This window comes from Papilio machaon, chromosome 23 (assembly GCF_912999745.1).
Source record: "Papilio machaon chromosome 23, ilPapMach1.1, whole genome shotgun sequence".
NCBI classification, from domain to species: Eukaryota; Metazoa; Arthropoda; class Insecta; order Lepidoptera; family Papilionidae; genus Papilio; species Papilio machaon.
The window spans coordinates 2,998,904-3,026,357 of record NC_060008.1 but is presented as its reverse complement, the minus strand read 5'-3'; the positions used below and the strand labels follow the sequence as shown (position 1 = coordinate 3,026,357).

The 27,454-nt window shown below is 35.0% G+C and overlaps 1 protein-coding gene across 3 annotated transcripts; it reads right to left on the bottom strand.

Moving 5' to 3' along the window:
• Positions 1-676: 676 nt before the first annotated feature.
• Positions 677-27,394, bottom strand: LOC106709090 (tyrosine-protein phosphatase 69D). 3 transcript variants are annotated; one of them, XM_045683848.1, is made up of 26 exons: positions 27,142-27,394; positions 13,559-13,700; positions 13,061-13,332; positions 12,197-12,936; positions 11,820-11,999; positions 11,573-11,679; positions 11,032-11,173; positions 10,507-10,586; positions 10,140-10,277; positions 9,447-9,731; positions 9,104-9,213; positions 8,914-9,026; positions 7,807-7,934; positions 7,252-7,396; positions 6,579-6,764; positions 6,078-6,289; positions 5,686-5,786; positions 5,079-5,221; positions 4,502-4,693; positions 3,681-3,830; positions 3,285-3,462; positions 2,724-2,839; positions 2,212-2,343; positions 1,937-2,100; positions 1,306-1,441; positions 677-865 (listed from the first exon to the last, which is right to left on the bottom strand). In XM_045683848.1, exons 1-26 carry the CDS (start codon positions 27,224-27,226, stop codon positions 794-796), a joined length of 4,449 nt encoding a protein of 1,482 aa, XP_045539804.1. In that variant the 5' UTR covers positions 27,227-27,394; the 3' UTR covers positions 677-793. The 3 variants fall into 3 exon arrangements, with proteins under 3 accessions (XP_045539804.1, XP_045539805.1, XP_014356272.2); XM_045683849.1 differs by having other exon boundaries at positions 6,579-6,755; XM_014500786.2 differs by lacking the exon at positions 1,306-1,441 and having other exon boundaries at positions 774-865.
• Positions 27,395-27,454: the final 60 nt, after the last annotated feature.

Genomic DNA, 27,454 nt, shown 5'->3' with positions numbered 1-27,454 from the left:
AAAAAAAAAACAATAAAATGGTGACGTCATAATGATGTCATAGATATGTACAGTAAAATGCCCTTTAATATATACTTATTTAAACTACAATCTGAGAAAATGATTAGTTTTGTAAAACTACATGTAAGCTGTCAAGCGATACGAGAAATATATTATGTTAGCAGTTATATGTTCCATAGTAATCTATATCTACGGCCGGTTCGAACTTACTAAAAACATATAAAGTATATTTAGGCTTTATCAAATTAATCTAGATATAACGCGCTATACAACCAAATTTATTGAGCTATAATAAAAAATGCCACTGACAGTTGACTGACAGATGTCACTTTGACATTGACAGAGCATGTCAATCTGAAATGTCATTGAATTAGGATAATGTTTAATTTAATGAGCAAGTTCGCACCTTAAACAAAATATTCGAGTCCGGTTTACAATGGCATTTATGTTTCTTGATAAGTGTTAAAGGGATATTTTTTTTTTCAGTCTAGAAAATGTCTTAATTGAATATTTTTTGAAATGTCAAACGATTTTTTTTTAAATTCACATGCGAAACAAAAATGATAATTGTATTACGATTTTTTTAGATAAATAAATTGTACAAATACAAGAAAATAATCATTAATTCCATAATTATACAAATAATTGTTACAAGAACATTCTAATACAGCTGTTTTTGAGCACAGATAAAAAATGGTACTTTTTCATCATCGCTATACTGAAGGAACTCATGCCAAGCGACTTTCGATCTTATACAATTATATTAAGTGTGACATTTACTTGTCAAATTAGCTTAGCTGTCTTCTAATAGATTATGCAGCTCCGCATAATTCAATATGGCACGATGTAGAAATTCGTATTGTAACTGTAACAAAGAAATTACACGTAAATAACAATTCTATATATAATTATCTGAAGTATTGAATCGAACAACTTGATATTATTTGAAAGTAAAGATTTCTTCTTGAGTTTGGTTGTTTGTAGAGTAGTGTGTTCTTGTTCAAATCATTGTTCTATCTCGCTCCATATTGTCCATTAGGTTAACCAAATCGCTCAAGTCAAAAATTGACGGTTTTCACATTTTAATTGAGCTGCTCATTCCGCTCATAGTAAAAAAGTTAAAAAATAGAAATTCGACGAAAACTAAAGATATAAATATTTCTTATCCGCTAAATAGCTTATTTTTTTAAGAAATTACTGTCTATTAAAAAAAATTTCATCTCCTGTAAAGTTGATATGAAATGCGGTGTTGTTAGCTAAAGGACGATATGCATTGAGTTATTTAGTAATATGAATGGTACGTACAAAGGTGTCTATGGTGCGCGCCCGCTGCGAGCGCACCTTGCGCGAGACGCAGTTGACATCAACACGCCGCTCCACACGCAGCTGCCAGATCAAGATGCACAGAGCCACGAACAGTGATGACCTCTCCGTGCCCAGGCTAACATACAACATTGTTAGTTTATATTACACCAGTAACAGAAGGTTTCTGACACCTAGGTTTTGTATCGAAGACAAAATAGGTTCCGCACATAAAGTCTATAAAGTACCATGTAGTCGAGGCTTCCCGGATACCGATACCTAGTTCCAATCAAAACCTAACGATGTATAAATTTAATTAGGGGGGTGTTCTTTCTTCAGTGAGAAAACTGCACCACCTACATCTTTTGTAAGCAATTTTTTAATTACTACTGCTTATACTGTTTCTCACATAAGGGTTGAGTTTACGGTTGTCAATTAAGACCTGACATTCATATGACATTTTGTCAGCTTGTTAGTCTACTGCAGTTGTAAGTTACTTCCCACGGCCAGGTCTCACATAAAACCTGTACTTTGCCGCAGTCAGCTAGTACTAGTAAACTAGAATTAAGGATGTCTGACTTCAGTCACTTGTCCCTCCTATTACAATATTTAGGTATTTAGGGTTGTAGCTCACTGGCAGTGTACGAGCAGCGGTCGCCGCGTGGTGTCTGTGGGCGGGGCGAGGGGTGCAGCAAGCTCAGCAAGCTCAGCCAGACCGCGAGTCACCTCAGGAACATGACCCGCTGCAGTCGGCCAACCTTGGTACTGTAGCTGTCGTACTTCACTCCATTCGCCACTCTGAAAAGAAAGGATTATTTAATTTTTATTTACTCAGATGTTCTTTATATTGTATTAGCAAACGTTGAATGTGAAAGTGTAACAAATTAGTAGGTATATATAAAGGGTTACCTTATTATTGGTGACCCTGAACTGCCGCCTGGTGTAATACGGGCAGGACTCGCTTTCCTCGTATTCAACAGATAGGTGCTCGTATTGCGCTGTGCCGTCGTCCCAATATCGTGGGCACTTGCCTTCACCAAGCTAACAAAAATTTAGATTAAAAAAAAATCCTCTATAGTTAAAAAACTTACTATAGATTTCTGAGACTAAAATCTTAAAATAAAGGCGAATTTTTAGATGTTTCGATGAAAATGTTTGAAAGTATATCCGGAACGGCTCAACGGATATTGATGAAATTTGGCACAGATGTAGAACATTGTCTGGAAGAACACATAGACTATTTATTACTTTTTTTAAATTCCGCGTGGATGAAATCTAGGACGACAACTAGTCTCTATATAACATATACTCAACCTTGTCATTAAAAAAAAAAAAGACAACAATGTGTTTTAAACGTTGATTATAATCTCAGAAACCCACGATTATTCGTTAAAATCAGTCGTTTAGGTTACTTTACTTACCTCACTGAGCATTACAATAGTCGCTACATTATGTTCTGACACCATCCTCCAAAAGTCCATGATAGTGTTTGGCATCGGATCTTGAGTTATTATGAATCCTTCCGAATTGTCATACGCTAAAACAAAACATTAATCTTACTAACATTATAAATGCGAATGTTTAGATGGATGGATGGATGGATGTTTGTTTGAAGGTATCTCTAGTATGGCTGCATAGATCTCGATAAAATTTAGCATAGAGGTAGAACATAGTCTGAAAGAACACATACTACTAATAAAGTTTTTTTTTTATTCCAAGCAGACGGAGTCGAGGGAGACAGCTAGTTTTACATAAATACAAAAGTAAAATCTTCACTAGCTTCCTCTTCTCATTCCTACGCTAGCTAAAATTATTGCCGTAATTATGACGTCATCAGATCGAGTTACTATGTTATTTTTCACAGATAACATCAACACTGAATCATAAATTTATGTTAAGTGTATTACATTTTCTACATTATTCTACGTCTTGGCTGTGACGTCATCGGATTTAGATATCACGTTATCGTGCACGCTTAGTACCTTCAATGAAGGATGCGTTGATATATGTAGAAAAGTCCCTGCCGGGTATGGGCGCGAGTATGACACGGTTGCGGTCGTAGGGCAGACAGTCGGGGCTGCGGTTGCGAACGCGCAGCTCCTCACCAGTGCCCGCAGAGCACGACTTGACAGCCTCCGCTACTGGACTGTTCATCATCTTCTACAAATAAGAGTTTTAAGGAACATTATGTATACATTGCGCGTCATATATAAATCATAGCTGCTGTTAATGATTGGTTAACAAGCAATTTACATCGAACATTTTTCATTTCATCAGTTTTATGTGGCATATGTCGATGTTTTTGTTTTTGCGCCTATACATTGCGCATCAACTAATGTGACATTTAAAAGGTAATGTTTGTAAAGCGAGCAATGTACCTCAAACTCGTGCTCCATGAGACACTTGTCCGCGCCCTCGGGAGTATTGCGCAGGCGGTCGATGCTAGCCTTGAGGCGCGAGGCAGGAATCTCTGTATCGCCGTAATGCGCGTACTCAACCAGCGCTCGGTATACGAATACATATTGTTTCTGTAAAAACATCAATAGTTATGACACGATATCAATTTATTGATAGCATCGTTAAAAAAAAAATGGTTATTGTGAGAAAACTATAAAAGATAGATATATGCTATCGCTGACTTTTATTTAGCACATTTAAAGAGCTACAATTCGCCATACATCATTTTTATGTAGGTCCTATAGTTTAGCCTACGTAAGCGCTGAAAGCAAAAATGTCCCTAATTTTGGCAACAAATTTTGAAGCTATATTCAAAATCTACTAGTCTTCTAGTTATTTAAAAAAAAAAACAAAAAAATGGGACCCACCTGCAAGCACTTCCTTTCGATTAAAATATTTTTCATCAAAATCGGACCACCAGGGGCGGAGATTCGCGGTAACACACATAAAAAAAAAAAAAAAAAAAATACAGTCGAATTGATAACCTCCTTCTTTTTGAAGTCGGCTAAAAAATGGTATCCCTTTTTAAGTCACATTCATAATTGCTATGTCATCAAGAGTTAAACATCTCAAATATGACAAAATCGTACCTTAACCTATTAGCAATAATTTGATCGTATATAAAGTGCTTTATAATGTTGTCACGTGAAAATGTTAGAATTTTTACTTTAGTCAGTCCATTGTAATTGTGTAATCTTCAATTGGGAAGATTACACAATTACATTATAACGTCATAACCCACCAGAGATTGCACCAGGAAGTTCCTCTGTCGTCTAAGTTCTGCGACAGTGTTGAAAACGGACACATGTCCAGTGGCCCGCAGCTGTTCCAGCAGGCAGTCCAGTGCTACTAGCGTGCCAGTGCGACCCACACCCGCGCTGCAGTGAACCACAACTGGTCGCCCCACCATATTACACCACGCCTCGTTCACACGCTGTTGTAATACAATTTTATCACATTTAGTTTCATGTGAATAGAAATATTTGCTAAATCAGTTTTTTACCAATAATTTATATCTATATAAACATAGTAGCTTTTTCCCGGGACTACGTCCACGTGGAATTAAAAAAAAATGTATAATTAGTAACCTATGTGTTCTTACAGATTATGTTTTACAATTAGGACAAAATAGACCGAGATCTGTAAAACCGTTCAGGAGATACTTTCTAAAATCCATCCATCCAAACTTCCGCATTTCATAATACGAAGTAAGATTACTGTACTTAATTTTAAATATCAAATTGAAGTTTAAATCATTAAAAATTCTCATCGAACGTTAAACTAAATGATTAGCTGTAGAAATTAGTTATTAATTTTACCTTAATAAATTTCAATATGGAGTAAGAATGCTCCGGCGCAGCGAAGTCCTTCCACATAAGGAAGTGGTATTGTCGCACTAGACGAGACTCGCCTCGAGTCTGTGGTGAGTTGGGATGACTGCCATCCGCAGCTTCCTTGCAATCTAGAAATAAACAAGTAATATTGAATAACTTTTTTTTACTTTTCGATTTACATATGTACATTTATCCGATGTTCTTACTATGAAGGAAAACATCATGATGCTGCACATATCTGAGAAGAAATTCAATGATATGTGTGAAGTCAACCCGCACTTGGCTAGCATTGACTATGACCTAGTCACTCCTAACTTAGGGTAGGCTCCGAGCCTCTCAGTGGGGACGTATAGTGAGCTGATGATGATTACTTATAAAGAGGAAAGATTTGATTTTTGCATTAAAGAGGCTCCGAAACTACTAAATGGTTTTGAAAAATTCTTACACTGTTGGTAATTTAAAATATCCCCGGGTGGCATAAGCTAGATTTATCACTGTTTTTTTTTTAAATCGTTATTTTAAAGATAACTGGCAGCTTAAAAAAATCAATGAATAAATATAAGCGGTTGGTTATGGCGGCGGTCATATTTACCTCCATTTCTCTTGATGCCATTATTCTCAATGACAGGTTGTCCGTCAGAGTTCAGAGGCTGCTTTGTAATTCTCAACTCTCTCACGATGTAATCCGAATACCTAATAAAAACATGAAATATTATTCATACTTATATTGAAGTAAATTTGATTGTTCCAGTTAAACATAACTAGTGAAGGAATTTTTAAATAATTTATCACTTGTTACCCGAGTGAATCCGGTTCCAGTCATTTACAGTTTTATGTCCATACAATTTTTTATTACTAGCTCTTAAACACATGCATCTAAGGATTTTTTTGTACGAAAGCAAACATTGCACTGAACATATTAAGCGGATTTAAACAGTTCCTTAACAGAAAAAAAAGAAAAATAATTATTCAAAGAGCATTTACCTTTTCTCCGATACATGATAAACGGTTATATTTCCAAAGGCTCTAGGTCCTCGTGAATCATCAGGCCAGTACTTGGAGCATTTAACCTTTGAGTATTCCTCGAGGTTGGTCAGCATCACGATCAGTTCCAATCCATGTTCCCAGATCATGCGCCAGAAATCGTTCACAGTCGTCTCCGTTGGTCCTTGAGCGCAGATGAACTTCTTCCGCTCCTATATTAGTTAACATAAAATATCTTGGAATTAATTAACAAATAAGAATTTGCAGTTTAAATAAACCTAAGTAGTGACGTCATAGTTCTCAAATAAAAATACGTTCAACAAAAAATAAAATAAAAATAATTAAATTTGATTAAGGGTTTTTTCCATTCATGCAAGTACCTGATTAGATTCCATCGGATCCTTTGTTAGCAGAATAGGACAGATAGAAAAAAAATTAAAAAGTTTAGTTAATTTTAATCGCCTACAATTAAAAAAAAAATATCTAAATTTCAATACTAACCTTATATCCCATAACGTAGTTAGCGTTGATATAATCTGAACCGGATATACCGTCGATCTGAGACAGCTTCACCCGGGTCTGATCGTACGCCTTTATATCCGGGTACCGGTTCTTGGGCTGGTTCTCCCGGGCCTCAGACGCGTGCGTCGTCCTATCCGGGAAACATTCGGGCAGCATCTGTAACAACTTGATTAGTTGGTTGCCCGTTTAAATACAATTTAAAACACACATACCCGGTTCGAGCGGGGATAAATAAGAAAGAAAAAAATAAATCACATTTATTATGAAAAAAAAAATGATAAAAATATTATTAGAGCAGAATTTCATGCATAAATAAACAAATTTGTAATAAATTTGACACCAAAATAAAGTAAAAAAAAAACACTAAATTACTAATTAAAAGAATAGGGATTTTATTTTACAAGCTTATGCATATGTTTTTAAATGAAACTTAGTAATAAATTTAATTAATAATATATGAAATGATGAAGCTTATTAAGAAAAATAAGTACACTAATCAAAATTGACTATTGTAAACTTACAATATACATTCGGTCACCGTGAAATTAATTCATCCCATATATTTTTCAATTCATTATTTGAAATTTTAAAATCAAATTATTTTTTTTATTAATTACTAGTACATACATATATTTAAGAACAGATAAATTACCTCAAACTCTTTCTGGAAGCCATAGTCGGAGTCAGCCTGTCGTTCAGCATACGCGGCTGCGAGGTCCTCCTTCGCGATGGGTGGCATATCAGGAGGCACTGCTGTAATCAACTGCTGACGACCACCTAAAGACCCCACCACGTATCTGTGGTAAAAAAGATAATATTAGACAATTATAAAAAAAAGATAGTATAAAAAAGGACATAATGTGATAAAATTTAACTATTCGTAATTACTCCATGATTTTTACCAATAACTATGGTTTCGATATTTGAAAAGATCAGAACTTTACTGCAGATAAAAAATACTAGGTATCACGAACCTAATTTACCCCTAGGTTGCACGGGCGTTTTTTTATCGCGCGTTAAAAAATCTTTGACATAAAACAAAATCATTTCCATATCAAACGGGAGCGCATCTAAAACATATTTTGGGCGCTTGGCGAATAGAACAAAAGTAATTTAAAAACATTCGTCGCTGGAGAGCTGTTAACAACGCACAAAAGACGCGACGTTAAAAAAAACGCCCGTTCGAATAAGGTTGCGAATAGTTTACCTCAATGCGACTTGCAACGGGTTCATCTCGACGTGTACGTGTGGCGGCAGCTTGTGTGAACGTCGCGAATGTACAATACACGCGACACCCACTAACACCACCAACAGTCCCGCAACTACACATGACACCTGTCACAAAAAGAAAGATTACAGTGACGTCATCATGAATAATTGTGCAACGCCCTCTATCGGTCGTGAAATACATGAAACATTTTGACATTATTGAAAATTCTAAAACGATTGTCACAAATATTCGTACTAGGTCCACTGGAACAAAGAAACAGGGATATTTCAAACTTGTAATGACAACTTTAATAGCGAAAATACATCTCTATCAGCCATCATATCTGAATTGATTCCTTACGCATGTTCTCTTTCACACAATCCATCCATACTTTCTTCGGTCTCTTCCTCTACCTTGAAGCCACCCAAATTCTATCTCATTACTTTCTTTTTGATGTTATCATCTCTCAGGATAATATATCCATACCACGCTAACTTTGTGATTTCTCTTAAATTATATTGGTTTACGATGAACGTTGTTATCCTATTGACGGCAAATATCTCTAAACTGCTTAATAATATTATAAACTAGCTTTAACACGCGACTCCGTCCGCGCGGAATAAAAAAAATGCACACAAGATAAAAAAGTTCCTATGTCAGTCTCCTAGTTCTAAGCTACCTCCCCATCAATTTTCAGCTAAATCAGTTCGACCTATCTTGAGTTATAAATAGTGTAACTAACACGACTTTCTTATATATATATATATATATATATATATATATAGATTCGCTAATTCAGATGGATTTATGAATGGATATTAGCAAGTATTTCCAAAACCACTAAACAGATGTGAATAGAATTTGATACAGAGATAGATTACTGTCAGATATAGTAAATTGTTACTATGTTTTTTTTTTTAATTCTGCAAGAAAAATTGTCTACCATACATTACACGTATGGCTTACGTGTAAAGTATAATAGTATTCAAACATCTTAGCGGATATTAAGTTCGCGCGAGTCACTGCGTAGAATATATTAGGTGGGGTGTAGGGGGATACCGATGACCTTGAGCCGCCAAAATGTATGAAGACACCAATACTAACCATTATAGCGACTTGTATTGTTTCATCAGGCGAAGGTCCTCTGGGGTTGGGGGCAGGCATTAGGACGTTCACATATTCACTATACACTGGTTCATCTTGCAAGCGACCCGCAGCTGTAACATACATTACGTATTATATACAGATTAGTTTAACTTTACTCCATACTGAGTAAGTAATGTATATTACTTACGGATCACTTCAACGAATAGTGTATAATTAGCCACAGGATCTAGGAGGCCGTCTTTCACTTTGAAATCATCTTCCATACTATCACCCATCATTGGATTTCTTGTGTAATCACTAGAATGTTACAATTTTATTAGGTTTATAGAAATTTTTATTGTAATTGTGTATATTTTACCCTGCTTAATATAAAAAAAATATTAAAACCTTTCAACATTTAAAGTTAAAAATCGCATAAAAAAATTATGAAACATAGTATTTTGATAGATATTTGTCAGTTGACGACTTTGGGACATCATAAATTAATTTTTTGTAAATGTTTAAGCAATGTTTAGACAAAATAGACATACTTATCTGTCCTTTCTATTTCGGGATAAGATCTCCTATCTCTTTTGATCTCCGGTTCATCAGTGGACATGTCATCATCGAATAGTTCATCTTCTGTAGTGGTTGCCTGTGTTGTGGTGGTGGTGACAGTCACTTTAGGGGGTGGGGGGTCATAGTAGGGGCGGCGAGGTCGCTTGAGGCATCGCCGGCACATATCACTATGTAATGTGGAGTCATCAGAACTGAAGATAGGTCTATCATCCCCCATTATCATATCCATTGAGTCAGCCATGGGCGGGAATTTATCACTGGATAAAAATAAATAAAACATATTTTAATAATACTTTTCAAACAACCGCATTCAGATCCTAATAAAATGTGATTTTTTATTGTGACACATGTCATTCCTTACATTTTCTTTGAAGAAAATGTAAGGAAAGAAAGAAGGAGGAAGAAGAAAAAAGACAGACATTACACAGCAATAAAAAACAATAAAATTTAACTCGTTACAGAAGTCTAGGTATTAAGTTAGAACAAGGAAAAGTTAGGTTAGATTTGGGTTATTTAACTTCACTATTAATTCCATCCAAATTTAACTGCAAGTTAAGAGACACGAGACACTACATAGAACAAAATTTAAGATGTCTACTTTCCACACTTATGACATGTGCTCGAGCCACCAATAATTTTGAATGTTGTTATACTGTATCACTTACTGTGAGAAGACATCAGCTAGATACGCGCCAAGTACGGGTCGTACACCGTGCGCCTCCTCGTAATCCACGATGCTGATTTCTCTCGGCGATGGCAGTTTACTCCATTCAGTACGAGGTAGAAGCTTCACCATGAATATCCTTTAACAAAAAATTACGAATATTAATTCATTCAAATATCTTAACGGCTCGGAACTCGGAGTTTACAAGTCACTACGCAGAACAAAATGTGAATTGTAGCGGGAGGTAAAGGAATAAAGAGGGAGGGACCTTGAGCCACCAAAAACATTGAAATGGTCTATACACATTCAGTCATAAATCTTGTCAATAACACTAGAACGATACACTCTAGAACCAATGCAATATATACCTGTAACAACAAATCGGTCCAGTTCTTTCAGACAGTCGCGGCAAATTTAATTTCAGTTTGTACTTTTCATTTTCAATGATCTGTAAATAACGTAGAAAAGAATTTTAAATAAATACACGTAAAATTATTACATACTTCACATCTTACTAATATTATAAATACGAATGTTTAGATGAATGGATATTTCTTAAAGGAATCACCAAAATTGATCTTGATGAAATTTGGCATATGTGTAGAACATAGTCTGAAAGAACACATCGGCGGATGAAGTCGCGGGCGTCAGCTAGTTTAACTAATAGTATAAATGCGAAAGTTTAGTTAGATGGATGGATGTTTGAATGTATCTCCGGAAAGGCTCAACGGAGCTTGATGAAACTTGGCACAGATGTAAAACATAGTCCGGTAGAACATATAGGCTACTTATTACGTTTAATTCCGCGCGGACGGAGTCTTGGTCGTGAGCTAGTAAATAATAAAAGTAATATTTTAAATAAGATAGATTTACAATAAGTGTATAATATGAACCTTGAACCATCGTAAGCGTGGTGGGGCGGGCGGCACAGGGGGCGTGGTGCAGTGCTTCGTCTCCTCCTCGCCGCGCCGCTGTGTGCGCGTCACTGCGCTCAGACGCACCGTGTAGTTTGTGTTCGGAGGTAAATCGTCAAAGCTGAAATTATTTCAAAATACTAAATTAATCTATATATATAAAAGAACTCTTTATAACTCAAGATAGGTCGAACTGATTTAGCTGAAAATTGATGGGGAGGTAGCTTAGAACTAGGAGACGGACATAGGAACTTTTTTATCTTGTGTGCATTTTTTTTATTCCGCGCGGACGAAGTCGCGGGTAAAAGCTAGTTACTTATAAATATATAATTTCTATGACATCTGCTGTAGTCAAAGATAAAGTAATATTTATAAATGTTTATAAGAAAATATTACGATTTATTAATTATCTGCTCCACTAATGTAGATAAGATATGAAAAAATCACATTAAGGGATTGCTTAAGTAAACTCTGGGTGTTTCTTTGAATTTTTATGTTCATGATAATATATATAACATACCGTGCAGTCCTAGTATCGTTGGTCTTAGATCTGTACATAGGTCCCCACGGATCCTTTTGCAGTCTGCCAAAGCGATCTCTAAATATTGCTAACCCGCTCAAATTCATCTGCCGATAAAAAAACAAAAAACATGAGTTAAAAATAACCTTACATTATTCAAGTAGTAGATAAATAGAATCGAAACTCATTGACCAAATATTTATACTAGTACAAATCAATAAACTGTTGTAAAATGAAGAATACTTACACTATACGCCTTTATTTCCGCATTGAGTTTAAGTGGGGGGTCCCAGGTGAGGTTCATGTACCCCCCAGAGCAATGTATAGTGACGTTGCTAGGCCGACCCGGCGTGCCCCCTAAGGTAATCGCCTTCACCTCCTCAGACCAGTTGCCGCAGCGCTTTGTGAAGTCGGAACACGCACGGACCTGTAACAAATCTCTGACAATGAGTGCAAAAGCGTTAAAGATAGTATTGTTTTCTTGCTCTTTTGCTAGAGTAACTTATTAGTAGTCTCTGACACTCGGTAAAACCCTCTAAAAACAGGTAGCTGTTTTCCAAAATAAAGAATAGAAGGTGATTCTTTAACAGTCTGTCCAGAAGAAGTTAATCAAAATATTCTTACCCGAAATATATAAGTGCTAATCGGTTCCAAATTATCAAACATGTACGGTAGATTCCTGCTATCTCTGGAATGATACGCCCGTCTTGGAGATTCATCGTTCTTCCTAGCTTCCAATATATAGTAGTGTATCAATTCAGCTATACTTTCAGGCGGAGGCGCCCATCCTATAGTCACTGAAGTAGCCGAAAATCCATTAATAGTAATATTAGGTACAAAAATTGGATCTTTGTCTAAAGTCTTAACTATAGTATCATAAACATGTGGCTTGCTCTGTCCATATGTTGTCGTAACTTCCAGTTTGAGTTGATATGAGGATGATTTCTCCAAACCTTCCATAACAAATGAAATGTTTTTGACTCCGATCTTTTCTCTCGTGTATAAACTGTAGTCAGTTGATGGCAACCTTCGGTACATTAGATTGTAACTTTTGATTGGTGAGTTGTACGCTCGGATGGTCCAGTTCAAGAACAGTTGTGAGGAACTTATTGGGATGACTGTGTCCATGACAACTAAAGGGATTGCGTAGACCATTACATCGATTTCTCCGCTGATGTTCGTTGAAGTGACAGGATCAAACACTTCGCAGATGTACGTGCCGTTATCTTCTGGATTCTTTATATGTAGGATGTATGTGCTTTCGATTTGTTTCAAGTCCAGCTGTTTACCCGTTCTCGAATCTAACTCAATAGCTTCGTCTTCTTTCGCTCTTTTCCACCATTTTACTTCGCCCGGTTTGTAAACTGTTGATAGTAAAAATGTAATAATTTAAAACAATTTATATAATAAATACATAATGACCAAATAATATTTTAACCTTTGTTACTAAGCGATAATATTTTTAGCATAGACTTCAAAATAAATTACCTTCAAAAACACACTGCATTGTGACATTAGCCTGATCAGTCGCATTCTGCTTAATGGGCCCTGGCGTCTTCTTCACCAGTTTCCCGGGAAAGCTCATATCAAGCAGCAAGATCCTCTCGATCTTCGCCTCCCCCAGCTGAGTGATGCAGGTGTAGTTACCAGCATCCTGTGATGTCGCGTTGTTTATCGTCAGATTAGACATTTTAAACTTCTGCGGATTGCCGTCCAAGTCTTTCTTTTGTAGCTGCCTTTCTTCCGTGTTGACTTTGATCCTGTGAAATAAATTAATCAATTGTTGAATTCACCAAAGGTCAGTGTAAACTTTTAAATATTGCGCACTATAATATGGGTCCAAAAGAACGAATAAGTAATTTCAGAGGTCTAAATCAAACCATAATTTCACTTTTTGTTTTCATAGCTGATGTGATTATTACACTTACAACTCGTTCCATTTTTACAGACAACTTGTTGTCAAACTATGACACAAAAGCCTGTTACCTGTCGCCAAGCTTGACCGGCTCGCCCTGGTATAGCCACAGAATGTCCGCCGTCTCCGGCGCCGCGCTGCAGCTGAGGTTGACCTCCTTCCCCACATCGCCCTTAGGTGATGACACATCAAGTATCTCTGGTGCATTTTGAGCTACGGACAATACTTATATTGTAGAGGAGTGTATTATATGTAGCAATGGTGGCCACAATGTCTCGAGTGCGCATGAGTAATGGCGCGAGCACGGAACCGGAGTCAATAATCTGCCAGTTCTAACCTAGCCACCGACAAGAGTAGACGTGTCATGTGTGGCAATTACCAAGGCAATAATGGAGGGCGCTTCCATCATATCTTACAAGATACATTATTAAGATGTAGAAGAAACATTGTATACATAAGTGTATACAATGTTTCTACTTCAGTAACATATTAAAGTATATAAGCCCGAGACCCGAATGTGGAACCATCGCAGAATTGCTATACCTAATGCAATTTTATAGACATGTCCTGTCATTGCCGACTAAGTTATTCTATACGATCAGCATGTATAATATTATATTGTTCAAAAGATTTATTCATCTACATGGATGTCATATTATACCAACGCTAGTATTAAGTTGAGAAGTCAGTAAATTTTATAATATAAACAGAACAAAAGAATATATTATCCTCATTCAGCAACTGTTGAGTGTACATGAAAAACAATACACAGCGGTCTTTTGTTGAAAAAAATATACAAGTTTCATTGCCTTATTCTTGGTCAAGCTTTAAACTTATAGGATAGTAAAACTTTAAAGTATTAGTTGAACCTATGCAATTTGAGTATTTAATTTTTCGTTATGTAATCACGTCGAAATTCCGCGAAAAAAAAACTGTTCGGTTTTGGATATATGAAGCCTTATTCGTGTGGGATTCTCAATATTTAGGGTTTAAAATTACTTGTGGTCAATGCAAAAACATCGAGTATCGGATCATGATCTATATTTCTCAGTACAAATAAGAAATATGGTAAATAAACTGCATCTTTTTTTATTTTATTTAAGTCAGACTAAACCATATTATTTTAATCTACGTTAGCACATCCTAAGATATTAAACGATTATTTTATTCTTATCGTTTATAATCTAAAAATGAAAGAAAAAAATAGGACCAAATAATTAAATAACGTGTTAAAATAACAAATACAAAGATAAAGTACATATTTTAGTACTACAAAATTATCTTACACTACACTAAAATTATCCTTATTAGATATAGGAAACAAAGAGCATTTTCATTGTGATTGGTCTTTTATTGATTGTCTAATATCTTCGGGAATTTCCTTATGAATAAATTATAAGTTCCCTCGTATTTCCCCTTCTCTTTTGACATAAAACGACCGATCAAAGATTTATTTATACTATACTAGCAGCACGTGTATTGAGACATCTATTAAATAAATACAGAATCTCTTTGATAACAGAAAAGTTATCGAGTAAACAGCATAATTAAATCAGTTATTGCGTCGAAATCAATATGTGAAAAACATAAGCTTTATTCTATTGATTACTTTAAAAGATTATTTTATATTAAAAGGCGGTAAACTAACAAGCGGCAACCTGAATTCGCCGCAATAGGAAAGCAAAGCGACCACTGCCCATAGACATCCGCAATAGCAGACGCATTGCCTATCTTTAATCGATGGAGGAGGGGACACACAGAAAGCAAATATTTCCACTTTTTATATGTCACCTCCTCCATCAAATCTCCATGCTTTTCTCATGAGAAAAGGCTGAACTTTACGCCTATCTTCTGCGTGGTCTTGGCATTTCACCGGTCGAGCCGACCCATTCATACCCAACAAATATACAATTAGATACCGTTTATTTAGACACGTGTTTTTAACCCTTTGAGCGTCGGTGATTGATATTATGGACGTTAACGTGGTTATAAAAGAATAGGTTTTGCCCTTAAATATGTATCACCAAAACTGCTTCCGGTAAAAGTATTTTTTTATTTATTCGACAAGATCATATTTCAATACTAATGATTTTTGTAATGCCTAACACCAGCATATGGTAAAAGAGTTGACATATGTTTAAGCTAAAATGTAATTGAAACACTGTCTACGTTTTTTGTAGCTTAGTCATATTTTTGTTCCGGTTGCAATGTTATATGCCGGTATAATTTATCAGTCCGGAAATGAAAAGGCGTATCGGAAGCGGTAGTTTAGTTTAAAATATTACACAAAATGAGGCTTCATAAAAAATCATGTATAAGTTTAATTCATTCGTTTTACTAGCGACCTCAAATGTAAATAGTACTTTAGTCGTTACTAATGTTGTCCTGAGGGTAGTTTTGTCATACTAATTCTATACTTAGGTCTCTCTTCGTGAACATTAAACCACTGTTACTAACGGCTTAAGAAACTATTACAATATTCTGAGTGTTTCAGCAAAGTTTATATGTTTGATTGCTAGTAATTATTAGTTCAAAAGGGCCATGTTTCGATCTAACACAAACGAGTAGGTAGTTTTTAAAGTATTAAAGGGGTGGGACATTACAAACGACTTTGGGGCTTTGATGGTGGACAGAACAATGAAACTACTCGAAAATGAGGCGGGGGTCGTTGATTGCATTTTGAAAGCTCCATCCAAAAGCTGTATAGAGACCGTTGAATGTGCAAACATGAGAAAATTTCTTCGGCAATTTAATCCACGAGCTATAAACAATCATATTTAAAGTTTTTTTTAGTTGTAAATTAAAAGAAAACAATAAGTTCGAATAATTTGATAAATCGGGGGAAATTACAAATCGAATGACACCACACTCGTCAAATTCTGTTTAGGCTATAGAAGGTCATTACCCTCTTATTAGTCGGTTAAAAATATATATATTTCAAATCACCAGCCTTCTGTTTTGCTATCACTTACTTAAGGATATTTTTGTGAGAAATATTTACGATGTTAACCTAAAACTATTGACGTTATTCGTTGTTTCAATGTTTCATTTGTAACACGATTAAATTATAAATAGAAATGCATAAACAATAATAATGTTAGCAACTAATTCCAACAGCATGCATTGTTACAACTCTTTATTTATAACTGAGATAAACACGCTCCCGTTCCCGCACACACTCTCCCTTTTTATCAACACTTCCAAGTGATAAGCACATAAATCATTTTGTACTTCCACAGATATAGACCTCAAATAAAACTGGATCATATTTCTGGAAAATTAAAGTATAAAATCGATCATTATAAGGTTATCCGATTTTTGTATTATAATAAACCCGAAATTATAAGACAAAATTGGGACACATGACGAATTTGCGTTGCTGATATTGAACATCTAATTTTTTTTAATTTTTGTCTGTCCATTAGGTCGCGTTTGTTCCGGATAATGTCCGGAACCGCCGCACTGATTATGACGAGACTTTAACAGAAATTTACCTGATGCACGCGGTAATATTACAAGCTACTTTTTTTAAATTCTGCGGTGACGAAGTCATAGGCGACCGCTAGTATTTAGTATAATTCTCACAATCACAACAGATTGTTCACTTAACTACCATTAATAATGTCTACTTAACTAAGTTAAAGAATTGTGGCATGAATGGACAATGTCTTACATCAGGTGAGCTTATGCCAATAGACACTTTAAGAAAAAAAACTCTAAACAATGAACGGGTAAGCTGGCTGCATAAAAAATAAACAAAATCTAACTTTATGGCTTGATAGCACCAGCTGTCGAGTGCGCTGTTACGTAACAGGCTCGGAGAATGGATAGTCCGTTATTTTCATATCGAGTTCAATGCCTCGTACACTTGCGACAGAGTTACTTTACTTAGCTGTATACTATGTTCCGTAAACCGTGCCCTTGACAATGTTACCGAATTTTTCTTTGACATTGTTACTACTTTTTCATGTCATTACCCGACTGACTTAGAAAAATTATTTTTTTCCGGGGTATGTCTGTTTTATATGTGTTAATACCATTGTGACCTCCGGTAGCTTAAAAAATAAACCCGATTTTGACGAGTGAGGTTTCATTCTATTCGTGTTCTTCCTCTAAGTGTCAGTGTAGTTAATGTTTTTGGTTTTTTGTTTAAGATTTGATTAATATTGGCAATAAATTCGTATCGCAAGACAATATTTATATAAATTTCACTGGTGATTTAATATCCAGGTTATATCCACGGTCAAACGACCGCATTGTTCTCAATAACAATCGATATAACTTAAACAGACGAAACTAATCCATAAACAACTAATGCAATACAATATAAATACGCTTGTCAAAACGATTTTACTTCGTAACAGCAACCGCAGGAGTCAAATGGTGTAACGTTAGACTTGTGTAAGAGTGCGTTTACACTTTACCGTACTTAATTCTAGTCCATTTTACAGAACCCAGTGTATTCCAGTGGAAGTTTTACCGGCTTACTACAGCTTGTTCTTTAGAAAAAATGTATACAATTACCCCTATATTAAAAGAATTCTACAGTTGATAAGCTACCTACAGTTAGTATTTATCTAGAACTATTAATAATTTAATCATATGACATTTCTTTAAAATACAGTGCCATCCATACTTGTGCGCTTTCCTCCAGTAGGGTCCACCTGGTGGGACCAGCACAGATACGCCCTCGAAGTTAACAACAAGCTGTCATAAAGTTTGATTCTAGTAATAGCAATTGTCAGATAGCGCCCTCTCACTACTCCTACGTCATAGGTGATATAACTCAGTTGTGACTCAACCGGTTAATCGGATCTGCTGACAGCGGAAAAGGGGACCAACGTCCTGCGGACCACCCTATAGATGTTTATGCGTAAAGTTATCTCATTTACACGTAATAATACAAATAGCTACACAATGCTCAACACCAGGTACGATGTCACTTAGTTGAATCTTCGACCCTTTAATCCCAACAGACATATAATTCGTGCTACGGAGTTGAATTTTGTATTCGACTGTACCTATGCGATAACTGTCACTTGTCTACTTTAGTATACCGTGTTTTAACTCCCATCTTGTTAAATGTATAACAGAAGTAGCATAACATGCGACTCATTAAATGCGCCTGGCACTGGTAGTTACCTGCACGTGTTACTACTAGGAGGGTATTATGGAACTTTGAAAGACACGCTCAAAAAGAATAAGACACGACGTCGCTTGACGCTTTGCGACTTTAAAGCCATACAAAAATCCACCGCCAATACACAATACGTTGTTGAACGAGGGTGGCTAGGGATGCAGTTAGGGTTGGTAGCGTTATAAATATTTTAAATAATGACTATTGTAGGTTAATTTGGAATAGTTAAATTGTTGAAAGGACGACATTATTATTTTATAAGTCCTGCCTCGTATATATTCTCAGTGGAATTCATAAGATAACGTAAAGAAGAGACAAGATCTTTGGGAATGGGTTCGGAATAGTTCCCTATACCTGCAACAGATCGCTTTCGAACTACCGGTAAACAAATTAGAAATTAATATACCGTAACAAATCATTGTAACGACGATTCCAAATTGCCTATGAATTATAATTAACATAATCAAAATTACAGCCGGCAGGAGACAACCCTAGGTGTCTAGACACCCCGGGTCCCCAACGCTCACTCTCCCACTAATTACCAGACAGCTCCGACATCTGATTGTCGACAGCTTAAGACAATGCCAATCTTAAGTGATACACGAACGCACGCACAAGTGAAACGGAACTATATGGTAATACTTCATGATGATCGACGAAAAGACTTACGTGTTGAGCCCTACCGTCCAAAAACTATAATAATTGTTTTTATTTTAGTTTATATAATACTAGTAGTTAACCGCGACATCGTCCGCGCGGAATCAGAAAAATCTAGTAATAAATATAGCCTATCACCAGGGGATAGTGCTGCTTTCCAACAGTAAAAGTGGTTGTGTGTGATGTCTGGTTTCGGAGCCTGTTTATTCCAAAAAACAATCAAATCTTTTTTCTTTATAATATCAGTTCAAAAAATGTTTTATTTTTTGCAAATATCATATTTAGGAAACTATTTATTTAAGTAACGGTACTCAATATCAAGACTCCTACAGACAAGCAAGTTCTACTCTAATTAGACAAAAAAACACTTGAAAAACAGCTAAAATTGAGTGTGAATTAAATGAAAATGTGAGATTTGAATGAAGCACAGAAATATGATAAAGACCACATGAAGTGGAAATTCACAAATTTAATTAATTTGAATTTCACTCTGACTCATCTGGGTCAAGCAGATGAAATATAGTTCAAGTTCTACGAGTACACATTCATTTTTAAAATCATTCTACAAATAAAAGTCAATCAGCGAATGAATGTACGTACAGATTGACTGTAACATTTGATTTTTTTAACGTGTTTGTATGCGTTGTACTCACAAATTTTAGATTTTTTTCCAAGTTAAAACGCGCGTCTCCAAAGCAATAATATTACAGCTGGATGCAGCTGGTAAGGATTTAGTAAAGGTGCACCAAAAATTACATACTAACAAAAGCTTCACACTTTTCTAGGCCACGAGGTCGTTATCATCTATACAAAGATCATCTATACATACTAGCTGTCGCCCGCGACTCCGTCCGCGCGCAGTTAAAAAATGGGGGGGGGGGTATGAAAAATAGATGTTGGCCGATTCTCAGACCTACTGAATATGCTCACAAAATTTCATGAGAATCGGTCAAGCCGTTTCGGAGGAGTACGGGAACGAAAACTGTGACACGAGAATTTTATATATTAGAAGATAAGTGTTACGTCATTCAGAATGCTTCCAATAACATGTCATCCGTTGGTTCCGATTATTCGGAAGTTGAACGCCGCGCGCGCGCCTTGTAACAAGATTGCTTCCGTTATTATATCAACATATATGATTGATAAATTCTATTGTAACAAATAGAGTCAAGAGTTATTTAGTAAGTATTTCCTTGAATTTTTGTCAATCTGTATTTGTATACTCAAATAACTAACGACCACTAACAAAGACCACTGGTCGTTTAAATACCACGACCACACAGAAGACAGGCGTGATGTGGAAGTAATTCCGCATTACCTCTAATGAGTGTGCGTGCTAGAGGCCCGATTTTGTCCTTTTTCTCTACCAACCATTTGCTTATAAGGTAAGAATGGGAAGAAGTGGATTTGACGGTGGAGAGGACACATTGGAAGAAGAAATATGCTCTTTCTGAGAGTCTCCTTTTTCTTCTATTAAACGTAGTATTAAACGAAGTAGGTAACGCAATTGCAATTACAAATCTGGATGGATAACGATTTCGACGAATTCACGTAACTGTTTGCTCGTTTGCCACTTTATAAAATATTTAAAAAAAATACAAGATAACATTTTTTTTTTCTGTCATTCAAATCAAATTAAAACTTTCCTCATATGAATGCTGTAACCTAAAATAACAAAATTATAAAAAAAACCTCACTTTCACTATATTTAATTTCTATAAACTAACCAAGTCATATGACTGCAGTCAACCGGTAGTAATTGCATAGCGAGCCATTACATCCGGTTTCACTTTTGACATAAACACGCGCCAACGGGATACAATATAATTAACTAAACACGCATAATAGCACAATTGTTTATACGGTTTGTCGAACATAAGATAGTGGGATTAACCCCTCAAACCAGTGATTCCTAAAATCCTAGCGAATCCTTGTAGGTCTAAGAAAAACTTGGCAGAGTTGTACTAAGCGATAATAAAGTTAAACATTCACAAGTTCACAAAATCGATAAAATTTTGAAAAGGTTCTACGAGCAAATAAAGCTTGGGAACTATGATAAAAAATTACCTATTAAAAAACAATATATATATTGAAATCACCGTTAGCAATAGTAAATGGATCAAAAAGTACGAGACTTATTGATCCCGGTGCCAATTAGGACACCCATTACTACGAAATTCAACGCGTAATCTCGATATTTAATGCTGGAAGGTACTCTTCATTATATAACTGTTAACATCAATACTAGTACACATTCTCTTTTCATATCTACATATTTAATATTAGTCTATTATGAAATGGCATAATAGATACGAATCTATATTTCTAAATATAGTTTGTTTAGCTAAATGTACTAAATAAGCAAATTTAGGAAATCCATCAAAATTACTATTCTTATGCATAATGCTAATTATTACTTGTCATGTGCTGAAATAGTATTTAAATCCAAAACTAGCTAAAACATTCACAAAGTCCAAATTGAACATCGTAAAAGGAAATTCGGTTAACCGCGTATTCTGATAAATTGGTTTATTCTAAGAATTCTGTATCAAGCAAACATTTTGAATAGACAATTTGCTGTAACAAGAATCTCGATAACATCACGTTAATGAAATATACATCCTGTATTCCGAATACAATAATAATGACTTAATTTTATTGAGTAGCCAATCCGTCACCAGATCTTATAATTAAGGTACATTTCCTCTGATATTACGCACGTTTGAGTGTAACTTTAGAGGAACTGCACCTTAGCGGGCGTGCAGTAACCACCGACCACCACCAACATTCTTATATTATGCATTTATGCCAGCACTCAAATGCATATAAGCCTAAAAAAGGAAAAGAATCTCAGATGAACCGTGACAATTACTGTATTAAGCTTATCGCCATCTTGTATTTCGGATGACTATTGCATTTCCATTTTCATTCAATGTTTATTCCGTCCTTAATATATTTTCCGACAATCCAAAACCAAGTTCCTAATACTTAATTTTGAATCATGATTGTGTATCCAACTTGGCAAATTTTTGTAAGTTTTTTTACACCTCTTAAACCGGTTTATTGTTAGTTTCTGAGACCAAAATCTCCATTTAAAACTTATTGCTGTTTTGTCTAAGATAATGACAGGGATGACGATTTGTTTTTTATACAGATTTAGATCTCAGAAAACAACAGTTACTCATAACAGAACAGACTTTAAAATGCATAAGTTAGTGCAAACATTATCATCCTTTTGGATCAATTAGGTAATTAGCAAGCTTAGTTTATCGAATATACTTCAATCTTACTAATATTATAAAGGCGAATGTTTGGATGGATGGATAGATGGATGTTTGTTTGAAGGTATCTAAGGAACGGCTCAACGGATCTAGATAAAATTTGATACAGATGTAGAACATAGTCTGGAAGAACACATAGGCTAATTATTACGTTTTTTTTTAATTTCGTGCGAACGGAGTCGCGGGAGACAGCTAGTATTTAAATAAAGATTTGATTTATAAAAGTATTAAGATATATGCCCTTAGTACAGCACGATACTATCACCCTACGAGTTTCTACTCTTATGAGGGTGTGGTCAAAAATCCATTAGTCCGATATGGTCATACCGACTGTTGGCAATGAACCAACAATGTTGTTAATTAGTGACTAATTAGTGAATAAATTAGGTCATTAATTTGCATCGTATCATAGATTGAAGGCGTATTAGGATTCGATTATCCTAAATGGGATAGAAACATAAGGAAAAAACAGTCTCTCAACACAGAACATGTTTTATTTTAGAGTTTTGCATACTCTAACATTGTTTAAGCCATCTCAACTTAAAGTCAGTAATTATAAATTCAATCGAATAAATTATTTGAACTTACTACTTCATGTTTTGCGATCTTAACCCTAATTTAATAAGCTGACCGTTGGTTTCTGATACCAAAATTTTTATATAAAACACTAGCTGTCGCCCGCGACTCCGTCCGCGCGCAGTTAAAAAAAAATGAAAAATAGATGTCGATCGTCGGTCGATTCTCAGACCTACTGAATATGCTCACAAAATTTCATGAGAATCGGTCAAGCCGTTTCGGAGGAGTACGGTGACGAAAACTGTGACACGAGAATTTTATATATTAGATTTTAAGCAGGGATTTTGGTATCAGAAACCCACGGTTAATCGTTTAACCGAACAACTACAGTAATACATTAAATAAAAGACATCCCAGTCATTTCTTTTAACAAAACAAAGACTACATCTAAAATATATAAAAGAAAGTCGTGTTAGTTACACTATTTATAACTCAAGAACGGCTAAATCGATTTGACTGAAAATTGGTGGGCAGGTAGCTTAGAACCAGGAAACGAACATAGGATAATTTTTACCCCGTTTTCTATTTTTTATTCCGCGCGGACGGAGTCGCGGGTAAAAGCTAGTTATGTATAAAAACAATTGTCCCTGCAGTTGAAACCCAAATGAAAACACTCATACACACTAAATACACAAAACTGTTTGACGTCGAGATGTGATTTTGTATTATTTTGCACAAAGTAAGCGATACGTAAGAATCGACCTCAGGCAATTGAAGTTTCAGATTACATATGGAGCAGCTACGGTCGACAGGGCTGCGGTCAATGTCGACTACTAATTTTATTTTATCTGATACTAGCTGTCGCCCGCGACTCTGTGCGTGCAGAAGAAAAAAAATGTAATAAGTAGCCTGTGTTACTCCAGACTATGTTCTACATCTGTGCCTAATTTCATCAAGATCCGTTCCGGAGATACCTACAAACAAACATCTATCCATCCATCTAAACATTCGCATTTATATCATTAGTAAGATTTCTACTATTTACACATGTACGGATTTTTACACAGTAGTTGACGCGACACTAATCATAGTGTATAAATTATACAATCAGAGCCACTCGTGTTCATAAAGAGACATTCGACACTAAGAGTACCGACCGTGTGTAATGTCGTAGTTTAATCGTACCTTAAATTAGTTGTCATATATTTGTTTCCGTCACCAATATTACAGTGAATATTCAATAGTATAGGAGAAATACATATGCAGTATAAATAACGTATATCCCTAGTTAATATACACCCAATGAAGATACTCCCCCACCTCAGTGACACGCACGTTATTAATAATAGAGGTGTGAGTATTAAAACGGCGTAGGTAGTACATTACATGAGTAGATTCAGTGCATGTTTGTTATATACTTGTAATATATAATTTATATAGTAAATAGTCACCAAAATCCCTTACTATTAATATATAAGTACTCAAATTATAATTTACGAATATTACGATTGCAACAGATTTTTTTTTATTATAATTGCTTACGTCTATTCAGCAAAGAGACAGTTTTAATATTCCTTTTAGTTCATATATCGTGTCTTACATTTGAATAATGCAGGCGGAATGTGCGTCATAAAAATGATTAAAAAAATCATACGGACGCAAGCTGCGCCTATTAAGGGCTTTTCACACGGATATAACGATAATTTTCTACTAGCATGACATTAATTATGGTGTACACAATCTTAATTGTAATGTTTTCTACAACATATTCTTTATAAACTAGTTAGATTGAAGCATGGATCAAACAATAGTCAATATATTACGTGACTAGCTGTCGCCCGCGACTTCCTCCGCGCAATATTTTTAAAAACAACTTAGTAAGCCTATGTGTTCTTTCCTGAGATCTGTTTTGCTGTTCTGAAGATATGCGACAACAAACACTCATACATCCAATCATTCGCATTTATAATATTAGTAAGATTGTATTGATAAATCTTACCCGTTGGCTTTGACCGTCAAAATATTAGAAACAAATCATCATCCATTTTATTTTTTTGAAAAAAAGAAACAATAGATAAGACTAATGACAAATGTTAAGAACCAAAATTAATAAATCGATTCAAAATAGTTACAAACATTTTTAACAGATACTACAAACTGTGGTTGATGTATGCCATACAAAAACTATTAGTCCTTTAAAACCGAGTGCTTGAAGCCAAAGTGAATCAAATACTAGTTACAGAGCAGCCAATATGAGAAATTTCCTTTAAACATTTTTACCATAATTGCACATTATCAATACTACTGACAAGAGACAAACTACACAACCAAGACAATACCAGTGGTATCATTTTGTGAGTATGATCTGGTTAGTTAAATCCCAGCTATTGATATATCAAATGTCTTTGAATTGAAGCACTTTGTTGCTTGATGCAGTCTTTGTATAGGAGTTTAAATATCTCGTATAAGTTTAGATGCAACAACAGCTTCCAATTTTTTTTATTACACTTCATAAAAGGCAAAGTATTGATGCAAAATGATGAACTCCACTGCACATTTAGCCTTGGAATTGTAAATACCCGTGACTTGTTGTTCTGGAATTAATTTCAAAGATATTGAAATTCTAATTTCAGCTGCATCCGGTGGGAATAATTTCGATATGTATCTGAATGCTCTGCATTCACATAAGTGTACTTATATAATTATGTACATAGTACCAAGTAGAACACATACTAACAAGCATGTGATACATCTTATAATAAATCTAATAAAAATGCACCGAAGCCAAATAAAATTAAAACTTCTTTATTGTCATCATAAGGAACAGAAATGCAATATTTCATGCATTAATAACACAAAAAAAATGTTATAACAATGGGTTGCAGGCTCAGCGTGTACCGCAAGGCATAGCCATGTGGAGCTGGTTTTCAACCTGACCCGGTTGCGCCAATTCAGAGGTGCCCATCTGCTGGTTTACAGCATAAAGAAATTAAAAAAGACAAAAAAAATTACAACTAGCAGCAACTTTAGATAATAGAAAAAATACAGTTACTTTAAAATAAAAAAGAGCACATTAGCTTTACATTCAATAAATGTAATTTATACAACTAGAAATTCATTCACAACATTTATTCAGGTAAATCTCTGTTAAATATGCTAAAACTTTAGTCTAGATCCCTTGCTTATATGAGTTGTTCACTTGTGGAAATGTTTTTAGTTGGTATTGTAAACAATCAAATCTTTATTATTTAAAATTTTGGGAAACATAGTTTTTTCTCTTTTGTGGCTTCTTCTATAAAATAAAACTTGTTTAAAAAACAAGATAAAACTTGTAATATAAAAAATTATATTATCAGAAAAGAAAACCAAACCTTTATTCTAAACTAGCTTTTACCCGCGACTCCGTCCGCGCGGAATAAAAAATAGAAAACGGGGTAAAAATTATCCTATGTCCGTTTCCTAGTTCTAAGCTACCTGCCCACCAATTTTCAGTCAAATCGATTCAGCTGTTCTTGAGTTATAAATTGTGTAAATAACATGACTTTCTTTTATATATATAGATGTAATCCAATAAAAAATGAATAAGATTATTCAAATTAGTTCCAATATAACACATATGTGATAAAATATGCAAAACAGTTATATAAAAAACTTAATGACACTACTTTCAAAATAAAACAATCGTGAATCTATGCAAATTAATGTAAATAAACAAACTATTCTAAATGAAGACGTTGTAATCTCGTATCAACATTAAACCAGCATGATAACGGAACTTGACGTTGCTTTAGATTTAACATGATATAAACATAAAAAAAAAACATTTGTTTATTAAGTTCGTAACAACGAAAAAAGTTTTATATATCAGAATTGTAGAACCGTTGTAACATAAAATAAATGAGGAAAGGCTTCCGTTCGCACTGATGCTAAAATCTGTCGCTGTTTGTAACAAAAAAAAAACAGCATTTCATGTAAAGGTATTCTATTTAGCATAACTAATGGCTCCAATAAATGCTGTATAAAATTGTATGATTGGAATATAACATTTGTTTTAAATACTTACCTAGAATTGGATAACACAACGCGATACACCCAAAATAAATGGCAAGTGCCGCGGGATACTTCCTGAGCGCACGGACCATTGTCATGGCGGAAGAAACTGCTTTTTATACACAACGCACAACCGTTACTACAATTATATCACATAATTATTACACCATCTTCTATTCACTTAGGCAGCGGTATCACTGATTATTTCTATAATTAAACACACAAAAAAATTACTAAGCGACTGACACCCACCAAAAGCCGAACAAACAATCCCATTTTCCAGTGTTATCAGCTTCTACCACAAAAGACTAAATTATTTCATGTTT